Genomic DNA, 20,320 nt, shown 5'->3' with positions numbered 1-20,320 from the left:
GTGTCCTCCCCAACCTGCTGAGCCCTGGGCTGCTGTCAGGGTGGGGAGTGGCTATGCTGGTGGACTAGAGGCAGCAGGCACTACTGAGGAAGCAAGATGACAGGGTCTGGGGCTTGGGACAAGCATCTCACCCCAACTGGAAGACATCCTCCAGCAGGATGCAGGCAAAGCCATTCCTCTGGTGGTAGCTATAGATGTGACAGCGTGTCAAGAAATAAGCCTGAGGCATGATGTGCCTTTCTTGAGGACACCTCTCCCTCTCCCTCATTCCCCCAGACCCACTGCACCCTCAGAGCCTCCCTGCCAAGAACAGCACCAGCCCCAAAGGGTCCCCCCATGCCACTGCTGCCAGGCCAAGCACAAAGGATATCTTGGTGAAGAAGCTGTCCAGGTTCTGGATGTGGTGCCAGGAGCCTGGGTACAGAGAGGAGACTCTTGGGACTTGGCTGTCACCTGAATGACCAGTTCACACCCTCAGGAGCCACCCCCCGCCCCCAGCCTCCCTCAATGCACTGCCCTCACAGCCCCATACCCATACTCACCTCGAAGCCCTTCAGGCACATGGAGCAGGGGCTGCTGTTCCTCCCCATGGAGGGGTGAATCTTGGGACCCCTCAGGGTCACAGTCTTCCAGGCGCTCATAATCCTGCTCGGGGATCAGAGGGCCTATCCGCAGCCCAGGAGGGTCCTGGGGGCATCGGCGTGTGGGAGGGGGAGTCACTGAGGCCAGGGGTGGGGTGGATTGGGAGCCCCAAGAGGGGGGGGCAGAGATGGGTGTCGTCACAGGCTGTGCCTGTGTTGTCCGGGTGGGGAGGGCGCTGTGGCAAGGGTGAGAGGTCCCCGGGGCCTGCATCGCTGGGCAGGGTGGTCCCAGGGCCAGAGGGGAAGGGGAGCTTCTTGTGTGGGGGGCAGGGGACAGAGAGAAGATGGAAATCCTCCCTCTGCCAAGCCCCCGACAAGGAGGAGGAGGAAGAGGAGGCAGGGATATGGGGAGGAGAGGCACGGAACCTGGCCCCAGGTCTCCCCACCGCCCTGGCCGCCCTCTGCTCCCCCCCCAGCCCACTCGCCTCACCATCAGGCAGTAGCTTCTCTGGAAATGCTTGGAAGGATGGGAGCTGCTGCTTCCACAGAACTCTGGGGTGCTAAGCAGAGACTTCAACAAGAATGGTGACAACAACAACAACGTGGTGACTCAGTCAGGGCAGGCATCAGGCGTCCCAGCTCTCAGTCACCTGTCTGACCACTCACACCCCTTCCAGGGGAATCTGTGGCCAAACCTCTTCAAGGTCAAGCCTCTTTCCCCAGGAGGGGCAGGGGCTGAGGAACACACAGACCAGAGACACCTATTGTCCCATCCTCAGACCTTGAGTAGGTTTAAAGGGGGAGGCCAGAGAGTAGCAGTCAAAATAACAAAACAAAAAGAAACTCCTACCAAAGGATTATAAGACTATGATGTTAAATCTTTGATTACTTAAAATCTTGTCTCCCCTCCCCTTACACACACACACACACACACACACACACATGCATGCACCAGTGATCAACAGAAACATGCTTTAAGACCAAAAGCAAAAAAGAGGAAAAAGAAAAGAATGGGCTGGTGTTCTGTTTGCCTGATGGTGCTAAGGAAAGAGGGCGACTTCCCGCCTTTGAGGGCAGGTTGGAGGAAATCTGAAGAAGGGAAGGCAGTGGAGAAAGGAGAGGCAGCTAACCTGGATGTGAGAAGTAGTTTGGGAGCTTACAGTAGAAAGAGGCCCCCTTGGAAGTTCCATTATGTTTTTCTTCTTTGTCCCCTTAAATGCTGAAAACCCTCTTGCCTAGTCCTGATCCAGCTTTGGGGGGCCCCCTGAGAAGCATCAGAGCTGAACCAGTGGAGGGCAGCTAGGGGTCCAAGATTTGGAAGGGTAATTTGAATACCCCAGGATGAGCTGGCTGAGTTGAGTTTCTTGCTGCTGCCTCAATGAAGAGGAGGAGGCAGCTGCTTTGTTGGCATGTCCGACGCCATTCCTGAGGCCCTGAATCACCCAGTTTCCTACTGAACCCCATTCCTGAGGTGCTGACTCAGCCACCCAGGTGTCAGGGCCTCCAGGGCTGAGGCCTGAGGGCTGTTGTAGGGGCCAGTATCCAGGAAGTAGGGAGAGGAACACAGTGCTTCCCAGAGTGTTCATTGGAGGAATGTGGAGGCAATTGTGGAGTTGCCCACAAAACGTGAGTCCAGATACGCCTGTTTTTCTCCTTCTGTGCTGCCTTCTGGGGACAGGGATTGTTATAGTAGCTTGGGGCTTGCATAGTTTTATCCCTGAGCAACAGGGGGCAGAGCTATGAAAACAGAGACTCACTCCTAGAAGTGGCATCCTAGTGCAGGAGATGGAATTCCCCATTGCAGAGGGGCTAGGGAATGCCCATTTCTTAGATGGCAGAGACATCTGCCAAGATGGGTTATGTAGGTTTTGCCTGACCTCCCCTCCACCTCACTCACCCCAATATTCCACCATGCTCACATGAGGACCCCGTCCCATACTCCCAGCCCAGCTTCAAGCTAATCTGGCATATTTTCCTACCCAGTTCTACCCCGGATTCATCAGTTGACAGCCTCCCTATAACCATCCCAATTCAAGTCAGTTTATTATAAAGAGCACTTTTCTCTGCCAGGCATTTGGAGGGGAAGTGGGGTATGGATGAATGAGAGGGAGCCACTGCCCAGAAGGAAGTCACAGCCCATGGGGGAGGTAGCTATGCAAATAATTACACAGAAGAAATAAATAAGGGGGAACCCTGGGTGGCGCAGCGGTTTAGCGCCTGCCTTTGGCCCAGGGCGCGATCCTGGAAACCCGGGATCGAGTCCCACATCAGGCTCCCTGCATGGAGCCTGCTTCTCCCTCTGCCTGTGTCTCTGCCTCTCTCTCTCTCTCTCTGTGTGACTATCATAAAAAATTAAAGAAAAAAAAAAAAAAAAAGAAATAAATAAGTACTCCACAGAGGTGCAAGAGGAGTGCGGTGGGTGCCTTAGGCAAGTCACCTTGGCTGCGGTGAGGAAGGCATCTGCGGAGAAGGGTCTGGGGTGGCACTTTACAAGACGTCTCCACGCCAGTGGTTCTCAATCCTCTTGTTGTTGTTAATTTTATTTATTTATTCAAGAGAGACACAGAGAGGCAGAGACACAGGCAGAGGGAGAAGCAGGCTCCACGCAGGGACTCGATCCCGGGACCCAGAGATCAGGCCCTGAGCCAAAGGCACGCTCAACCACTGGGCCACCCAGGGGCCCCGCTCCCAATCCTTAAGGAGGGGAAGTGTGTCAGAATCACCAGGGTAGTTGTTTCCCAAATACACGTGGCTGCTGTCCCTGGAACTCTGACCTGCCTGGGAGAAAGGGGCGGGTGACAAGGCATGTTTCAAAAAAACTCCCCGGGAACATATTTGTCTCTTCCTCCTGTAGGACCAGCACTCTTCACTCCTTAGACATTTCGGGACATCTAGAGTCCGCCGGGAGCACCCATGGGAGAACAGCCCCGAGGTCAGCGGCTGGCGCGTTACCATGGATACCCCGCGGCGGTGTCACCCCAGAGCTGACCCCCGTCAGAGGGCGGAAGGCACTGCCCCACCTGCTCGGCCCCGCCCAGGCCTGGGGGCGGGCGGGCAGGCGGCTTCTCCAATCACAGTTCCGGAAGGAGGAAGATCGTGAAAGTCCTCTCCAATCACAGCCCTTGACGAGATTGATGCGTCTTTCCGCCAATCGTCGCCGAGGGGCGAGGGTGTTGTCGGGATGCGGGCCGGAGCCAACATGGAGCCCTCAATGGGATGAGGGTGAAGCTGCAGCGGTTGGCTGCTCCTGTACTCACGTTCCATCATGTTGGTGCATTTATTTCGGGTCGGGATTCGGGGTGGCCCTGTCCCAGGCAGGCTGCTACCACCCGTCTGCTTCCAGACATTCTCGGCCGTCAGGTAAAAAGTGAGAAATCTACTGGGAGCGCGGGCCGTTGACCGGCTGGCCGTGCATGGGGCCTGCCGGGAGATGGAGTCCCGAGCTCGTCCGAGGCCTGCTGGAAGTTGTAGGCCGGCCCAGGGGTGGGGGTGGGGGGTGAAATGTCACTCCCCAGAGCTTGGCCTCAATTATTTATGGAGAGGACCCAGGTGCCAGCAGGAGACTCGGCCCGTGTGTATCCGTGTGTGGGATGGCGGAGGGCACGCTCTAGGTCGGTGACCACGCCGGGTCCGTTCTTCCCACTAGAGGGCGCCGTGCTGTACAGGTGTGAGCCTTGGGATCGCCGCGGATCCTGCCCCCGTTCTGTGCTCGTTCTTGGAATTGGTCTGGCAATTTGGGCAAAAGTTATCAGTGTCCAGAGACATTTAATATTGGTGTTGCTCCCGAGAGTCAATATGAGCTAAACAAAAATGGTTCCTGGATCTGGATACTTTTCAGCAAAGATAAAGTCAATCTAGAAATGCGTGTGTGTGTGTTTGTGTGTTCACTCTACACATGTCAGCTCAGAGAGAGAGAGAGAGAGAGACAGGTAGGAAAGGAACATCGACCCTGAGACTGCTACTCCACTGGAGTGAATAACCTGTGGGCCAGCCAGGCAGCCTACTGGCAGTGGTGGGCGGAGTGGACTTGTGACATTTGGAAAGCCCATCTGACAGAGAGGGCAAGAGCTGGGCCAAGCTGGAGCTAAGAAGTACTGTTGCTGGGAAGTAATCCACCAGTTCTTGGCAACGACCAAGCTCTGCTTAGAGTCTTAGTTTGGAGATGATAGAAGCTGGAAAGTAGCCATGGTGAATTATTAAAAAGTTTGATAACAGTCCTTAGGAAGAGAATAAGGGTATTGATAGCATTTAAACCAGAGAGAAAGAAATAAAATAATATCCAAGTTCTTGTGTATTCACAAGTGCAGTGTCTTTCAAATGTGCAAGTCACAACAAGAGATCATAAAATGAGTTTAGTGAGTCAGGATCATTTAGAAGTGAGTATAATAGGGGGTGTCTATTGAGCATGTGACTCGATCTCAGGGTCATGAGTTCAAGCCACAGGTTGGGTGTGGAGCCTACCTTAAAAAAAAGTGAATATAATAAAATACATGTGTAACAAATTAGGGGAAGTATTGTTTTGTGAAGCATTTCAATTTTGTGTGACGCATTTTTCCTACTGGGTGGCAATGTACAGCATATTTCTTATTGTTGGCCTCAATAAGTCCGAAACTTTGCAAACAGTGCAATAACAGGTCAGGTCAAATTTTTCTCTTCCTCATTTCTAATGAGGGCACGCACTCAACAAACATAAGCATTTACTGAACACTTACATGTATAAGAGCTCTGCTAAGTGCTAGGGATGCAATGTGAATAAGATAGAGCTTTCTGCCCTCAAGAATGTAAAGCCTAATGGAAAAATTGGAAGGAGGGTGAGCTTCTCTAAAATTTAAGATAGTGACACCTGGATGGCTCAGTCGGTTAAGCATCTGCCTTTGCCTCAGGTTATGATCCCAGGGTTCTGGGATTGAGCCCCACATCGGGCTACCTGCTCAGCGGGAGTCTGCTTCGCCCTCTGCCCCTCACTCTGCTCATGCTCTCTCTCTTCCTTTCTCTGTGCCTCTCAGATAAATAAAAAAAAAATTTTTTTTAAGTGTCTAAGAATACAAGATTATCAGAGTAAAGGAAAAACCTCATCCTATTTGTTCTTTTAAAAAGCTCCTGTCCATCAGTAATGCCATTAAAATTTTTTTTTTTCCCAAAGGGAGTATTTTTCTTTATGATTAATTTATTTAAGAAGGAGCACGCACATATGCATGTGAGTTGGGCGGGGGCAGAGGGAGAAAGAGAGAGAATCCTCAAGCAGACTCACCACAGAGCTCAGAGCCCAAAGCTAGGCTCAATCCCAGGACCCTGAGATCATGACCTGAGGTGAAACCAAGAGTCCGCTGTTTTTCTTTTTAGAGATTTTATTTATTTATTCATGAGCGACACACAGAGAGACATAGGCAGAGGGAGAAGAAGGCTCCATGCAGGGAGCCCAATGTGGGACTCCATCAAGTCACGGCCTAAGCTGAAAGCAGACACTTAACCGCTGAGCCACCCAGGCGACCAAAGGGTCAGCTGCTTAACTGACTGAGCCACCCGGGCGCCCCAACCTCATTTGAGTCTTTGAGCAATCCCACCATATACTCTTAGCCAGATAACTTTGCTTCTAACAGGCTTCCCGTAGCCTGTCTTGCTCCCCTCCAGCCCTCTTCTCTCCACTATGATCTTCAAGATGTAAATTTGATTATGTCATACCCCAGCCTAAACCGCCCACCATAGGTCCTCGTCACCTCTAAAGTCCAGATGGAAACCGCAGAACACAGAAGGTGATTTGAGCATAGCATATCAGAGCTGAAGAGATACATTATTTGGATTGTTATTTTTTTTTGTCTCGTTGTCACATAAGCACCGAAGGCCTGGGAGGAGCCAGGTGAGGGGATGCAATGAGCACTGACCAGTGGTCAGAAGCCTTGGGGCCAGGCCAGGCCCTGCCACACACGGCCTTGGGCACATCACATGGGGCCACGTGGAGCAAGCCTGGGTTCTAGAATCATACAGCAGGTTCTCCTCTTATCTAAGTTCTGCTGCTTGGGGACAGGTTTTCTCACCTCTCCCAGCCCCCGTGACACTTCTCTTAACAAGTGAGAGTAACAGAACACATCTGCCCCAGGGGTGGAGGGTAGAGGCCAGAGGCACCAGGTCTCACCTGCTTGGTGAGACCCCTGCAGGCTCACTCCCTCTCCTGCTGCTCTGAGCCAGACTCCCTCAAGACTTCTGCGTCCTCATCTGTAAAAGGAGGCCTGTGGACTAGCTGCCGTCCAGTACGCTGTCCTGTGATGAGAAAGGGTGTGTATTGGAGATGGTCGCTGACTGTGGTGGCTGAGAAGGCCTAGTTGTGTGACCACACACACCTCTCTGACTTGACTACAGGCCATTGTCTTATTCCTGGGCCACTTGGCCTGTATGCGTTCCTCTTAGAAACTGAGGTTGCTGAAGAGCAGCCCTGGGAAAGGCGGCGCAGAACCCCGTGCAAGAGGGAATGCTGTCTGGAGGGCTCAGCCCACAGCTGGGCTGCTCTGAGGAATAGTCGGGGCCTCGAGCCATTGATGCCATTCTCTCCCCGCAGGTCCTCCAACGGCCACCATGCCTCCTACCTCCTCAGGGCTGTGGCCCAGCTGAGGTCCCAGCTCCGGGCCCACCTCCCTCAAGCACGCCCAGCCCCCAGCCAAAGACCCTGTGCCTGGCGCTGGCTTGGGGGCATCCTTCTAGGCCCTGTGGTCTGGACTAAGTGCCCCCGCCTCGGCCTCGTGGCGTTGTGTGAGGCTGAGGAGGCCCCTCCTACCTACTCCAGACCTTATGTTGGGGAGTCTCGCTTTAACTGGAAGCTCTTCTGGCAGTTTCTGCGGCCCCACCTGCTGGTTCTGGGAGTAGCCATCGTGGTGAGTTGCCCCTCCATGCTTCCACGTCAGGGACAGGGAAGGAGCCAGTCAGGGGTTTGTGAGCACCACCCAGAGCTCCATGGGGACAGCTTGTCTGCCTCACCAAATCTCAAAGTTAGACCTCAGGAAGCAGCAAGGGCTGGCTGGCTTGGGGAACTGGAAGCCAAGGGATACCAGGAGATCCTGCATGGAACAGCTGGGTGTGCAGGGTCCAGGGGTCCCCAGGGGCTGGCAGCCTGGGCTTTAACTCAGCTGTCTCAGAGAAGCACAGAAGTAGCCAAAGCATGAAAAGCTGTGGGGAGGGAGGGCTGAGGTCAGGGACAGGGATGGGAAGGAATGTGGCTCCTTCTAAATGCCTGCTTTGCCACCCCTTGCCAAGCTGGCGCTGGGTGCAGCACTGGTGAACGTGCAGATCCCCCTGCTTCTGGGCCAGCTGGTGGAGATCGTGGCCAAGTACACGCGGGACCATGTGGGTAGCTTCCTGACAGAGTCTCGGAACCTCAGCACCCACCTGCTTATCCTCTATGGTGTCCAGGTACAGCAGGAGGGAGGGCCTGGGGGCACCCAGAGGAGCCTCCCAGGCGCCCCTGAGTGCCCCGGCCTCTCTCCCAGGGGCTGTTGACCTTCGGGTACCTGGTATTGCTATCCCGCATCGGCGAGCGCATGGCCGTGGACATGCGGAGGGCCCTCTTCAGCAACCTGCTCCGGTACTGCCAGCTACAGGGTGTGGGTAGGAGTGGCTGATGGTCCAGGTGGCGGGCAAGGGGCTCATCCTGAACTCACGTCTCCCTCTTCTCCCTTACGTCCTGCACTCTTGACCTACCATCAGGCAAGATATTGCGTTCTTTGATGCTAAAAAGACAGGGCAGCTGGTGAGCCGGTTGACAACCGATGTGCAGGAGTTTAAATCATCTTTCAAACTTGTCATCTCCCAGGTCAGTTCCCCCGGTTCCCCTGTGTGTACACACTTACACATGCAGATGCACACCCATACACACACACTGTCTAGTGTAGACACAGCAGGCCAGCCCCATCCCACCTTGCTGTTGCGCCCTGAGCCTAGGCTCACACCAAGTGAGAAGCCTGCTGTCTGGCAAGGGCGTGGGTGAGGGAATGGGGAAGTTCACAGAAGGGAGGTACTGTGGCATCATCCAAGGTCAGTACGGGCTGTTTCTCTCCTGTTCTGAAATTCTACCTCCCCAGAAAAACCTTCTCAAGGACTCCGTCAAGAGCCTTTCCTGGACCAGCTTGCCAAGAGCAAAATCACCCCGGACTGCCTTGCCCCCAGAATACTTGGCATGCTGACAAGTGTGAGGAGGAGTGAAGGCTTTTTACTGTATTACTGGTGTCCCATCCTCATCCACCCACACTGTCACCGCGGCTGTTGGGTCATGCCAGACTGGCCCACAGCTATTCTGTGTGACATCCATATTCTATTCTTTTAGTTCAGTTCCTCGAGCAAAACACCAGAACAAACTGGGATTTGTCTAGGGAAGGATGCTGTGGTCCGTAGACATTCTCACCCAGCCCTTTCATGCCCGCTAGTAGAGAGGGGGCTACGTTTAATGACCAGGTGGATTGCCATGTGGCCTCCCAGAGTCCAGACCTATGGCCTTGGCCTTGTGAGAGTCACGCTGTGGCCAGCAGACTCCTGGGAAAGTCATCCCCCACCCCCTGTCGTGATGCTGTTGCCACATGGCCTTCCTGCCTTCTGCCTCTCCCTAGGGGCTGCGGAGCTGCACCCAGGTGGCCGGCTGCCTGGTATCCCTTTCCATGCTGTCCACACGCCTCACGCTGCTGCTGATGGTGGCCACACCAATGCTCATGGGAGTTGGCACCCTAATGGGCTCAGCTCTCCGGAAATTGTCTCGCCAGTGTCAGGAACAGGTACTGGCATTGCTGCCCATCCTCCCCACCTGCCCCATTGCTCTCTGCCCTGCCATTACCCCATTACCATGCCATCCCCCCACCCCCCCAATTTCCAACCTCAGTGTCAACTTCCTGGACTCCTTGCAGGTTGCCAGGGCAACGGGCGTAGCAGATGAGGCCCTGGGCAATGTTCGCACGGTGCGGGCTTTCGCCATGGAGAACCGAGAAGAGGAGTGAGTTCCACACGGGGAAGAACTTGAAGCAGGGAGGATCCCCAAATGCACCCCATCAGCCCTGTACCCCACCCTGGCTGCTTCCTGATGGCCGGGCTTGGCCTCTCTCCCCAGACGCTATGGAGCAGAGCTGGAGGAGTCCCGCTGTAAGGCAGAGGAGCTGGGCAGGGGCATTGCCTTGTTCCAAGGGCTCTCCAACATTGCCTTCAACTGTGAGTGAGCAAGTCCCCACCAGGGGTGTGGGAGCACTGGGTCATGGCTGGGGATGAGCATGGATCAGCCAAGGAAGTCCCAGCGAGGCAGGCAAGGGGCAGCTCTCCACGGGCTTGATGTCCCTTAGATGTCTGTCCAGTGCCAGCTGCCTGAGTGCCTCCCTCTGACACACATGCATGCATTCATTCCCAAATGAAGAAACAAAAGCGGACACTACTGAAATGACTTGTTGTCATTCCAGTCGGAGGCACAGCAGGGACTGGAACTGGGGACTCACCTGGGCTGTGTCCCCTGATCCTAGCTGCTTCCTTGCTAACCACCTGGCCCTTTCCGCCTGTAGGCATGGTCTTGGGCACCCTGTTCGTTGGGGGCTCCCTCGTGGCTGGACAGCAGCTGAGAGGGGGAGACCTTATGTCCTTCCTGGTGGCCTCCCAGACGGTGCAGAGGTGAGTGTGAGGCTGTTCCTGTCCCGAAAGAGCCCTGCCCCTGGCCCACCCAGTTTCCTCAGGGAAGCACGGGGTGCCTTCCGCGGGCGCCCTCCAACCTGATGCTCTGACTGGGTGCCCAGGGATGCAGCTGTCATCTCCCGCCACCTAAACAGCTCAGAAGGGTCCGTGACAGCTTTTTAAAAAGTTGGTGATTGTGGTAAAATACACATAACATATAATGTACCATTTTGACTGATTTTCAGCATACGCTGTAGTAGCGTTTTGCATGCGTCATGCAGTTGTGTGGCCACTGCCACCATTCACCACCAGCATGCCTTCATCCTGCAAAACTGAAGCACTGTGCCCATTAACCACTAAGGCCCATGGCTCCTCTCCCCGCCCGACAGCCTCTGGCTCTGTGCTTCACCCACCGCGGGTCCCTCATACATGTGAGATCACACAGCGTTTGTCCTTCAGTGATGGGCCTTTTTTGCTCAGGGTGACATCTCCCAGGTTCATCCATGGCATAGCCCGTCAGGATTTCCTTCCTTGTTAGAGCTGAGAGGATTCCATTTGTGGGTTGACCATCTTTGACTTGCTCTTTACGAGCTTGCCTGCTGTCGTCTGCCTGAGTGTCCCAAGGATGAAAAGGTCACCCTCTCTCCCTCTTCCCACCCTCAAGGCTCAGTGTGCTCATTGCTCTGAGACCCACCCGCTCCACTGGGCCTGTCTGCCCAGAGCTCTTGCCTCCCTTTGCATGAGACCCTCAAGGCCTCCCCTTTCCTTTCTCTTCTAAGCTAAACACTACCAGTTCCTGCGTCAAGCATAAATAGGTACTGTGATAAATAGTTGAAGAGAGAATAGACTATCATAAGTTACTGAAGAGTGGAGACCGGTATTACTGTTAACCACGTCAAGGAAGTGCAGGGTCACCCCAGACACCCCTCCATGCCCCTTCCCCATGGCTTCTGATTCTCATGGCACTCGTGGCCTGGCTCTGCAGTGTGTCTTACCGCCTGTTTCCCACAGCATCCCTCACCATCACCCTCATTATTGTCCCAGGTAGAGCGGAGCCAACCCGAAGACGGCTGGCAGAAAAGATGCCCATCCTCAGCCCTGTTTATGTCCAGTGCTCCCTAATCTGGGCCCGTTCAGACCTCTGAGTTCAGACTCTAGGTAGCTTCATCCCTCCTCCAGCCTGAAAACTGTTCCTTGGTGGCCTGGGTACCAAGAGGCTCTTTATTTTAGAGACAGGACTTGGCACTGACCCCAGGCCGAGCCCTGGCCTCTTACTCTGGTCCTGAGGACACTGATGAGCCCTGTGGTTCTTCTCATACAGTCACCACATGGCCCTCCACGGGCTGTGGTAGGAAAGTCTCCCTTTCCCTATACCTCCCAAGCCTGGCTCGCCTTCCCCTGAGCCCCCACTTCCCCATGTGGCGTAAGTTCAGAACCTCTCCTCCCCACTGCACTGCCTTGCCTGAGCAGAGCTTTATTTCAAACCAAAAGGCCTAGGATGCCCATCCATACTATTCTCTCTCAGGCTGCTAGATGGAGCTGCTCCCACAGCCACAGGCCTTAGGCCCATCCTTTTGAGGGCCCCTCACTACATGGAGATCCTTCACCACCCACTTCAGAGGAATTAGGCTGTTTTATTCAGGAGGCTGATGGATTTCCTCCTGGGTTCCAACGGGGGCAGGGAAGGAAGAGAGGCAGCCTCTACCTCTAGACCCCATTCTACATGTTGTTTTGTGGCACTGGGTCTGTGGAGGAGACCGGGAGGCACCCAGAGGGACCCCAGTCATGGGGTCTGCATGCAGGGCTGGGCCCCACTGGGAATGGGCTGCCCCTCTGACCCCCACCAGGCCTCTTGGGAGAGCAAGGCCTGCCTTCTGAGCCAGCTCTGAGAGCAAGGGCACCACAGACATCACAACGAGTTATGGGCATCTGTTTTTAGGTTGCTGCCAGGCACCAGTGCCAGGCCCTAATGGCTTCCAGATCTCTTGTGGAGAATGTGCTTCCTTCTTGTCCACAGATAGCTCGCTGTCCCGGCTCTTCCTTGCTCCATGCCTCTGCACTCACTTTGGCAAAGGCCGGTAGCTCTCTGACCTGCCAGAACCACTTCCGTGCAGGCAGCTCCTGGTGCTGGAAGAAGTGACTTTCCTCTTCAAGAGTCAGTCTTTCCCCTTCAAGGAAGACCTGTGCGCACACTCTCAGACACATGGCCCAGTCAGGGACTGGTGACTGAGACGCGTGACTCACCTTCCAGCCACCGACAGCCCTCCCCTCTGGCGCCACTCTTCTCTTGGGCTCTGGGCCCCACTCTTCAGCCTTTCTCTCCTCCTCACAGGTCCATGGCCAACCTCTCCGTCCTGTTTGGCCAAGTGAGTGGCAATCGGGGGGTGCGCCCTGGGGTGTGGACATCAGATCTGGGCTGGCAGCGTGTCAGGAGCATCAGCTGTGTGCTGCAGGAAGCAGGTGTCAGGGTGGAGGGGACACTGTGAGCCCTGCCTCTCCCTCACCACAGACTTTAACCCTCTCCCCAGGTGGTACGGGGGCTCAGCGCTGGGGCCCGGGTCTTCGAGTACATGACTCTGAGCCCGTGTATCCCTCTGTCTGGGGGCTGCCACATCCCCAGAGAGCACCTGCACGGGGCCATCACGTTCCACAACGTCTGCTTCAGGTCAGCATTGGCAGATGGGTGCGGGGGTCATTCCCTTTGGGCTCAGGAGTTTGGGTCAAGGTCTCCTTCCAAATAAGCTCCCCTCAGGGTACAGTTAGACTTGAAGGCCCAGGGCAGAAAGGGGCCAGGAACCTGGTCTGACCAAGGGTCTCTCTTGGCTCCTCCCAGTTACCCCTGCCGCCCTGGCTTCCAGGTGCTCAAGGACTTCTCCCTCACCCTGCCCCCTGGCAAGATCGTGGCCCTCGTGGGCCAGTCCGGTGGAGGTGAGAGGAACCCACCACCCTCCCACCCTATGGCTTTCCTTCCTATGGTGGCTGCTCAGCGTGGGGTGGGGCACAATGTCTAGAAACCATGCTATCTCCCCAACCTCGCCACCTCCCCAACCCCCATTCCCCAGGAAAGACCACTGTGGCTTCCCTGCTTGAGCGCTTCTATGACCCCACGGCGGGTATGGTGACACTGGATGGACGGGACCTGCGTACCCTCGATCCGTCCTGGCTCCGGGGCCAGGTCATCGGCTTCATCAGCCAGGTGGGGAGAGGAGAGGCTTACCTCTCAGCACAGGCTTACTAGCACATGTGACTTAACTTCCCAGACCCTCTCCCCTCCCTCTGACTTTTCTCTCAGCCCTTACACACATGGGACCTTCCCCCCCCTTCCCACCCCCATCACCCCTGTTCTCTCTGGTGGAGCATCAGTGGGAGGGCTCTGGCCATCTTCACTGGCCCCCCCAGTGGTCATGGGACCTGAGGCATCCCCATAACTGCCCACTGCAGCTCTGCCCTCGTGTCCAGGGCAGGAACTCAACTAAAGCCTCCAAGCAGGTGGGGTGGGGTGTTGATTTAGGATCCCTGAGTTCTCCGACAAACCTATGGTGTCCAGAAAGTGTAGAGACCCCTGCCCCCCACTAAGCATGGTCCCACAGCCCCACCCTGGGGCGCTCAGTCTTGCTCCTTTCCTTCTGTTTGAAGTGGTGCCACCCAGCAAGAGGCTGCTTTCCCCCTCTGAGTGGGTTAGGAGGGCACCCTTACCCACCTACCCCTGCAGGAGAAACCCAGAATGCAAACCCCCTTACTCCCATCTCTCCAGAGAGGAGGGCCCGGCTCTCCCAGCACCTCCCCATCCCACTCCTCAGGAACCCTGTGCCCTGCAGGGAGCATGGCCTCTCCCCACTTTGATAGATCTCTGTTCTTCATTGATTTGTAATTTTCAACTGCCCCTGCTTGCCCTCCAAGAAGGTGGTTCTGGTGTGGCCAAAATTGCCTTTCCTGATGCACCCCTTCTGGGGTTTGGGGCAAAGTCAGAATGTTCCATGCGGAGTCCCCACCCACAGGAGCCAGTCCTGTTTGGAACAACAATCATGGAGAACATCCGCTTTGGGAAGATGGGTGCCTCAGATGAAGAGGTTTATGCAGCTGCCCGGGAAGCCAATGCCCACGAGTTCATCACCAGCTTCCCAGAGGGCTACAACACCATAGTCGGTGAGTCCCAGGGACAGCGTCCTGCTCGGGTCTGCAGGGCCCAGGTTGTGAGGAGTCCGGGAGGCAAGAGCAGAGGCATGGCATCAGGGAAGACTATACCTGTGGCCTGGGCGGGCAGACCTGGTTCTGTGGTTTAGTCCCACACAGGCTGCAGAGACAGGGATACCACAGGGAGTGCAGGCCCAGGAACCCCGTCCTCAGACCCGACCAGAAGCACGAGGATATTACCTCCTAATACCTTATGCTTCTGGTTCCTGTGTCGTACCTGTGCTTTTATCACTTAATTTGAAAATATTTCCATCATGTTACCCACAGGGATTGAGGTGGCTGGATGGGTCTCCCTTCTGACTTACCCAGAACAGGGCTCAAGTAGTTCTGGAACATTAAAATATCACAGCCTCACACTAGAATATTCGTATCATAGCTTGCAGATTTGTGCACTCAGCTCAGGGGTCTTTTTTTCAACCTTTGGGACCGTGTTTTTTTATCTGGAGTCTTGGTTCTGTTGTGGAATATTCCAGCACATCTCAAGGTGTGGGCATATCTGGGGTTTTCAACTCTTCTTGAAACTTAGGCCTCAGTCTAGCTGAGATTCAGCCTGCTGAGTGGCACCCCCCGCACCCCGTCTTCAGCCATCACTCATGCTGTGTTGCTGATCCAGCCTATTCCACGCAGTGCTCCGATTCCACACTACCCTGAGGGGAGGAGCCGTCCCCACACCCCTGTAGAGCAGCGCTTCCCTCATACTTTTGACCCTAGCACACTCCCAGGCCCATCTGCAGCTTCAGTCTCCCCTCACTGGTCTCTGACCGCTGTCACCGTGGTGCCCTTCTTAAGCTCCCACACTGCCACCTCTGTTGTCTGTGGACACTGTAGACCAAGTGCGGTCTTCCCAGAATGCCCTGTGATAGGCCATCACCGCATTCTAGGGTTCACATCTGGGTCCTGGATGCCCCGCCCCCTCGCCAGCAGCAAGACCCAGCCAGTCAGGAAAAGATCTCAAGAACTGCAGGGCCTGGTGTGGGAGGGGCACACAGTGACTCTGAGGGGACACTGAGACCCACATGCACACAGTTCCTGTTGGGTGTGAGTGTGTTAGTGCATGGGCCCAGGTTATGGGATCAGGATGTGTGTACAGTGCTAGATGGGGCACCTGAGGGGCCAGATGGGAAGTTCCAGGTGGCCCCCAGAGCCCCTCTCTGAAGAATGCTTCGAGCTCCTGCCTTGTCCCCTTCCTCCCAGGTGAGCGTGGCGCAACCCTGTCTGGTGGCCAGAAGCAGCGCCTAGCCATCGCCCGTGCCCTCATCAAGCAGCCCACGGTGCTGATCCTGGATGAGGCGACCAGTGCGCTGGACTCAGAGTCCGAGCGGGTGGTGCAGGAGGCCCTGGATCGTGCCAGCACAGGCCGCACCGTGCTTGTCATCGCGCACCGGCTCAGCACCGTGCGTGGGGCCCACCACATTGTCGTCATGGCCCGTGGCCAAGTCTGTGAGGTCAGCTGGGGGCTGGGCAGCGGCTCGGTGGGTTGGGCAGCTTCAGCCCTGGACACAGTGGAAAGCGTGGCTCAGCTGAGCCGTGGGAGGGTCTGGCCTAGCCCAGGGGGCTCTGGGCCATATCCTGGAAGCAATACCCTGTGTGGATTCAGGAGTTCCTGCCCTGGCCTCTCGAGGCCCGTTTCCTTCTCCATCCCATGGGGGTAGCAGAGCTGCATTAGGGCTCCCAGGACCAAGGAGAAAGGACTCAGAATTGTAGAAGGCTGAGCAGAGGGGCCTAGGGGTTGAGGTACAGAAAAGGCAACTGCTCAGGGGCCAGTGTGCAGCAAGTCTGGGGGGCTGCATGGAGCCCAACTCCTGGCTCTGGCTGCTGCTTCAAGTAGCTTTGAACCCAAGTCTTTGGGTTCTGCAAGGGAGATAGAAGAATTCAGATGCTCTTCCAAAACCCAGCTAAGCAGAAAGGTGGTGCTGACAAATACAAACATGCCAGTGGCAATGTGTAACCAATTGTGCTTTGGGTTCATAGTGTCCCCAGAAGGGGCACTGGCTTAGGAGACCGGGAGCCCAGTGGCAAATAAGAAGCCAGCCCACCTAGAGCTCTGAGCTGGGTTGGGGTGACTACCTGCCCCTCCTTCCTCTCCATAGGTGGGGACCCATGAAGAGCTCCTGAAGAAGGGCGGGCTCTATGCAGAGCTCATCCGGAGACAGGCCCTGGATACCCCAGCTCCTGAGATGCCCAGAGGCCCCAGGAACCGCCCCCCCAAGTCCTGAGAGAGCTGTTGGAGCTCTGGTCATGGCCGAGCATCAGTGTCCAAGGCCGAGGCTCAGCTCAGGGGAGCTTCCAGGGACCAAAGCACCCAGGATGGCCAGTGTGCTGGGGTGCAGGCTACTGCTGCTCCCCTGCTCACAGTGAGACCTAGGCCTAGTGCTGAGCTCGGGGAGGTTGGGACTGCTCCCATCCACTCCCCACTCCTGCTACTAGGCTGACTCCCTCCTGCCAGAGTCATGAATCATGGGGCTGAACAGCAAAGGAGGCTGAGTCCCCAGACCCCTGCTCTGTTCCCTCCCAACCCCTCTCAGAAGCCCTGCCAAGTCTGCCCTCTGCCTGGCAGCCTGAAGGTGTGCAGGCCCAGCTCCACGGCATCTCTACAAATCAGGATCAGGGAGTGGGAACGGGAATTTACACTAGGGTCCCCACACCCACGCCAGGACCTCACCTTCTGGACCCTGACCCCTCTCTCCTCTGTTCCCACTGTCCCTGAGCCAGGGGAGAAGGAGCCCAGCCCGTGGACCAGCCCCTCGAGCCACAGTCTTTATCCGGAGAACACCTTCCCTTCCTTCTCCCTGCTTCATTAATACGGTCACTTTTCTAGGTTTTGTCCCCACCCACCCCCTGCCCCCAGTCAACAGAACAAGGAGGTTGGGACATCTGCCCCTGGCCCTTGGGAAAGGGGTCAGAGGGGCAGGGCATGCCATGGTCTATTCCACAAGGAGCTTCAAGCTTACTAGGCTGTCTTAACCACTGCGCCGGGCCCATAGCTGGACTCTGTGACCCCATGAGATTGTAGACTGCCCCTCTTCATGAGGATACCTCGCTCTAAAGGAAATAAAGGAGGAGCTGACACACACCCCAAACTCCAGCCACAGGGGTCCTATGGTGCTAAGTCACCAGACTGCTAGGGAGAAGTTAATACTTAGCTCCCAGGCTGACAAAATATAAAATCAGTTGGATTTATCCTGTGGGTTTATCCAAGGACAACACCATGCTTCTGGGGCAGCTACGATGTGTAGGACAAGAAGAGTCGGCTGTGGCCAGAGGCCAGCCGGGAAGAATAGAGTGGCTCAGGTGTGAGGAGCCAGGGCTGAGAGTCCCTGTGGCCTCTTGTGGGTGTGATCTAGGACCACATGCTACTTTGGGGACAAAGCACCTGAAATGTCCCAGAGCCACAGCCCCCCTAGTGTGATACCCTGCTTCCATATTGATCAGAGGTTGCATGCCAGGATAGCCATAGCCCAGGAAGCAAAGCCACTCCCTAGTAAGTGCATCCCAGAGCCAGCCTCAGGTCCCCAACCAAGCTGGCACTGACCTCCAAGGGAGAGGCAGTGGAGGCGAGCTCCTGCCCTGCCCCCCCAGCTCCAGCCCCAGCCACCCAGACTTCAAAATCAGGGCCTCCAAATCCTGCCCCCCGCCCCAACTAGGAAAGTAGTGCAGTCTGTGGGAGCCCTGAGTGGAAAGGCCGTGTGGTCAGCCTCACAATCACCATGCAGCCTTGGTCTCCACCTCGCCTCCCACCACTATTCACCATGGGTCATAAGATTGGCAATACTTCATCCTGAGAACTTAAAGAGTTTAAATGGGACCATCTGCAGGGCATCTGGGTGGCACAGTCAGTTGAGCATCTGACTCTTGGTTTTGGCTCAGGTCGTGATCTCAGGGTCCTGGGATCAAGCCTCGTATCAGGCTCCACACTCAGTGCAGAGTCCACTTGAGATCCTGTCTCTCTGCCCCTCCCATCGTGCCCATGTGTAGCGCATGCTCTCAAATCTTTAAACAATAATAGGGGATCCTTGGGTGGCTCAGCGGTTTGGCTCCTGCCTTTGGCCCAGGGCATAATCCTGGAGTCCGAGGATCGAGTCCCACATTTGGGCTCTCTGCATGGAGACTGCTTCTCCCTCTGCCTGTGTCTCTGCCTCTCACGAATAAATAATTTTTTTAAAAGTCTTTGGTTTTAAATAAATAAATAAAAATAAAAATAATAAATGGGATAATCTGTGACAAAGTACTTAAAACTCAATGCTGCAGCCTCAGAAGCTGGTCACATCTGCACACTAAACTTATTTACTTCCTCCTTCCAAGGTGATATGTTCATTAAGCACCTGTTGTGTGCCACCGTCCCTGCCCTGCGACCGGGAGGACGATGTCCCTGACCCCTTGAAGCTGCGATCTTGTCTGGAGGACAGAGAGGCAGGCAGGCAGGTGATTGCAGCACACTTTGTGGAAAGAGGTAGAGTAGAAAGAAGTTTCAGTAAATAAATTAATGGAGATAAACGTGTATTCTCTCAGGCCGACAGTGCAGCATCTCCCCATTTGCAGACACACGGGGACAGGTAAACATTTAACCAAATGAAGGGCTGGACACTGATGAGGACCAGGCCCTGGCCATATTCCACGTGGGGTGTCTGGGCTGCCCCTGCTGCCCTCGGTACCCCTGGCCCTCCCACCACAGCCCTTTGTCCCTGTGCCGTGGATCAGCAGGACACCCAGGCCCACTGCAGGCCAGCTGGTACTAACCTTACAGACTGGGCTCTACTTTCGAGAGGCATCTGCTCCGGATGCCAGGAGTCCTCCCCTCGCCCGACCCATTATCTCCTCTGGATCAACTGCAGTGCCTTCAGATGCCCCGGATCTGCCCTTTCAAGGCCAGCATCACTGTGCCACCAGTCCCAGGGCACCCGAGCTGGGTCAGGGGCACTGTATCTCTCCCCTTAGAAAAGCCCCCCACCCCTGTGGGGGCACCTGGCTGGCTTCCCGGGTAGAGCATGTAACTCTTGATCTCAGGGTCATGAGTTCAAGTCTCATGTTGGGCATGGAGCCTACTTTTAAAAAAAGGAAAGAGGAAGAAAAGCCCTCCCCTGCAAAACAGGTATGCTGCCTGCTGTGTTACTGACAGGAGGATAAAACTCCCACAGTGGGGAATTTTGTGATATCTACCAAATTGCCTGTATGGTTGCTTCTTGACCCAGTAGTTCTATTTCTGGGAATCTACATTTGTGCAATGCTATTGAAAGCACCATTGTTTGCAATGGAAGACTGGAAAGCCCCAGTGTTCATCCATAGGGGTGTAATTAGATGAACGTCGGTACATCGACATAATGGAATCGAATACAGGCCTTTAAAAAATGGGCAAGTTTCCTAGGTCCTAGATGTTGTATGGTGTGCAGAATATGTTTTTTGTTTTTTTTTTTAAGTTTTATTTATTTATTTTATTTATTTTAGACATAGAGAGGCAGAGACACAGGAGGAGGGAGAAGCAGGCTCCATGCAGGGAGCCTGACGTGGGACTCGATCCCAGGACTCCAGGATTGCGCCCTGGGCTAAAGGGAGGTGCTAAGCCGCTGAGCCACCCAGGGATCCCCTAGAATATGTTTTTAAGTGAAAAAAAGATGTGAAATTACAGGGCATCCATGTTCCCTGGGAGGGTGGCAGGTGGGCATCTGGGTCATGCCCAGGAGGGTGGCCGGGGAGCCCCCAACCCCGGTAGCTGAGGCCAGCCTCTTAGGCAGCCTCACGGGGGGGGAGGTGGGAGAGGCTCACTGGAGACAGACCACTTGCAGGCATAGGACGTGCAGAAGCCCTAGTCATCCAGCATGGCCTTCAGGGGCTCGAAAAGAGGAGTCTGCCGACACCCAACTTCCCATGGCTTTCCAGCTTGGGCAAGAGCCAGCGCCTCTCTAAAGGAACAGATCATCCCG

The 20,320-nt window shown here is 55.3% G+C and overlaps 2 protein-coding genes across 8 annotated transcripts in view; one reads left to right on the top strand and one right to left on the bottom strand.

Moving 5' to 3' along the window:
* Window positions 1-6,909, bottom strand: part of ATG9B (autophagy related 9B) — a 23,713-nt gene extending 16,804 nt beyond the window's left edge. Inside the window, exons 1-6 of one of the 3 annotated variants that reach the window (XM_072776989.1) lie at window positions 6,715-6,909; window positions 3,019-4,307; window positions 1,072-1,152; window positions 543-687; window positions 371-414; window positions 132-196 (exon numbers count right to left, since the gene is read on the bottom strand). In XM_072776989.1, the coding sequence (XP_072633090.1) occupies window positions 132-196; window positions 371-414; window positions 543-687; window positions 1,072-1,074 (257 nt within the window). In that variant the 5' untranslated portion in view covers window positions 1,075-1,152; window positions 3,019-4,307; window positions 6,715-6,909. Of the gene's footprint in view, window positions 1-131; window positions 197-370; window positions 415-542; window positions 1,153-3,018; window positions 4,308-6,714 lie in introns of those variants that run through there. The other 2 variants (XM_072776988.1, XM_072776990.1) reach the window with 2 other exon arrangements.
* ABCB8 (ATP binding cassette subfamily B member 8) lies at window positions 3,730-20,320 on the top strand. Of its 5 annotated transcripts, XM_072776991.1 has the most exons (18): window positions 3,731-3,941; window positions 7,135-7,447; window positions 7,827-7,982; window positions 8,060-8,154; window positions 8,277-8,382; window positions 9,173-9,334; window positions 9,464-9,549; window positions 9,664-9,761; window positions 10,103-10,208; window positions 12,541-12,574; window positions 12,737-12,873; window positions 13,042-13,136; window positions 13,271-13,404; window positions 14,207-14,354; window positions 15,597-15,847; window positions 18,705-18,824; window positions 18,912-18,955; window positions 20,183-20,320. In XM_072776991.1, exons 1-18 carry the CDS (start codon window positions 3,847-3,849, stop codon window positions 20,301-20,303), a joined length of 2,301 nt encoding a protein of 766 aa, XP_072633092.1. In that variant the 5' UTR covers window positions 3,731-3,846; the 3' UTR covers window positions 20,304-20,320. The 5 variants fall into 5 exon arrangements, with proteins under 5 accessions (XP_072633096.1, XP_072633092.1, XP_072633094.1 ...); XM_072776993.1 differs by lacking the exon at window positions 18,912-18,955 and having other exon boundaries at window positions 3,732-3,941; window positions 20,183-20,313; XM_072776994.1 differs by lacking the exons at window positions 18,912-18,955; window positions 20,183-20,320 and adding an exon at window positions 19,845-19,865 and having other exon boundaries at window positions 3,732-3,941.

The sequence above is a fragment of the Canis lupus genome, chromosome 15 (assembly GCF_048164855.1).
Source record: "Canis lupus baileyi chromosome 15, mCanLup2.hap1, whole genome shotgun sequence".
Taxonomy (NCBI): Eukaryota; Metazoa; Chordata; class Mammalia; order Carnivora; family Canidae; genus Canis; species Canis lupus.
Note: the sequence above shows the minus strand (reverse complement) of the source record. Positions and strands in the feature narration are given on the sequence as shown.

Coding starts and splice junctions, on each gene's coding strand:
- ABCB8 (XM_072776991.1), top strand. CDS start 3,847: ATGTTGGTGCATTTATTTCGGGTCGGGATTCGGGGTGGCCCTGTCCCA. Junction 7,448..7,826: donor TTCTGGGAGTAGCCATCGTG/GTGAGTTGCCCC, acceptor CCCCTTGCCAAG/CTGGCGCTGGGTGCAGCACT. Junction 9,550..9,663: donor ATGGAGAACCGAGAAGAGGA/GTGAGTTCCACA, acceptor CTCTCTCCCCAG/ACGCTATGGAGCAGAGCTGG.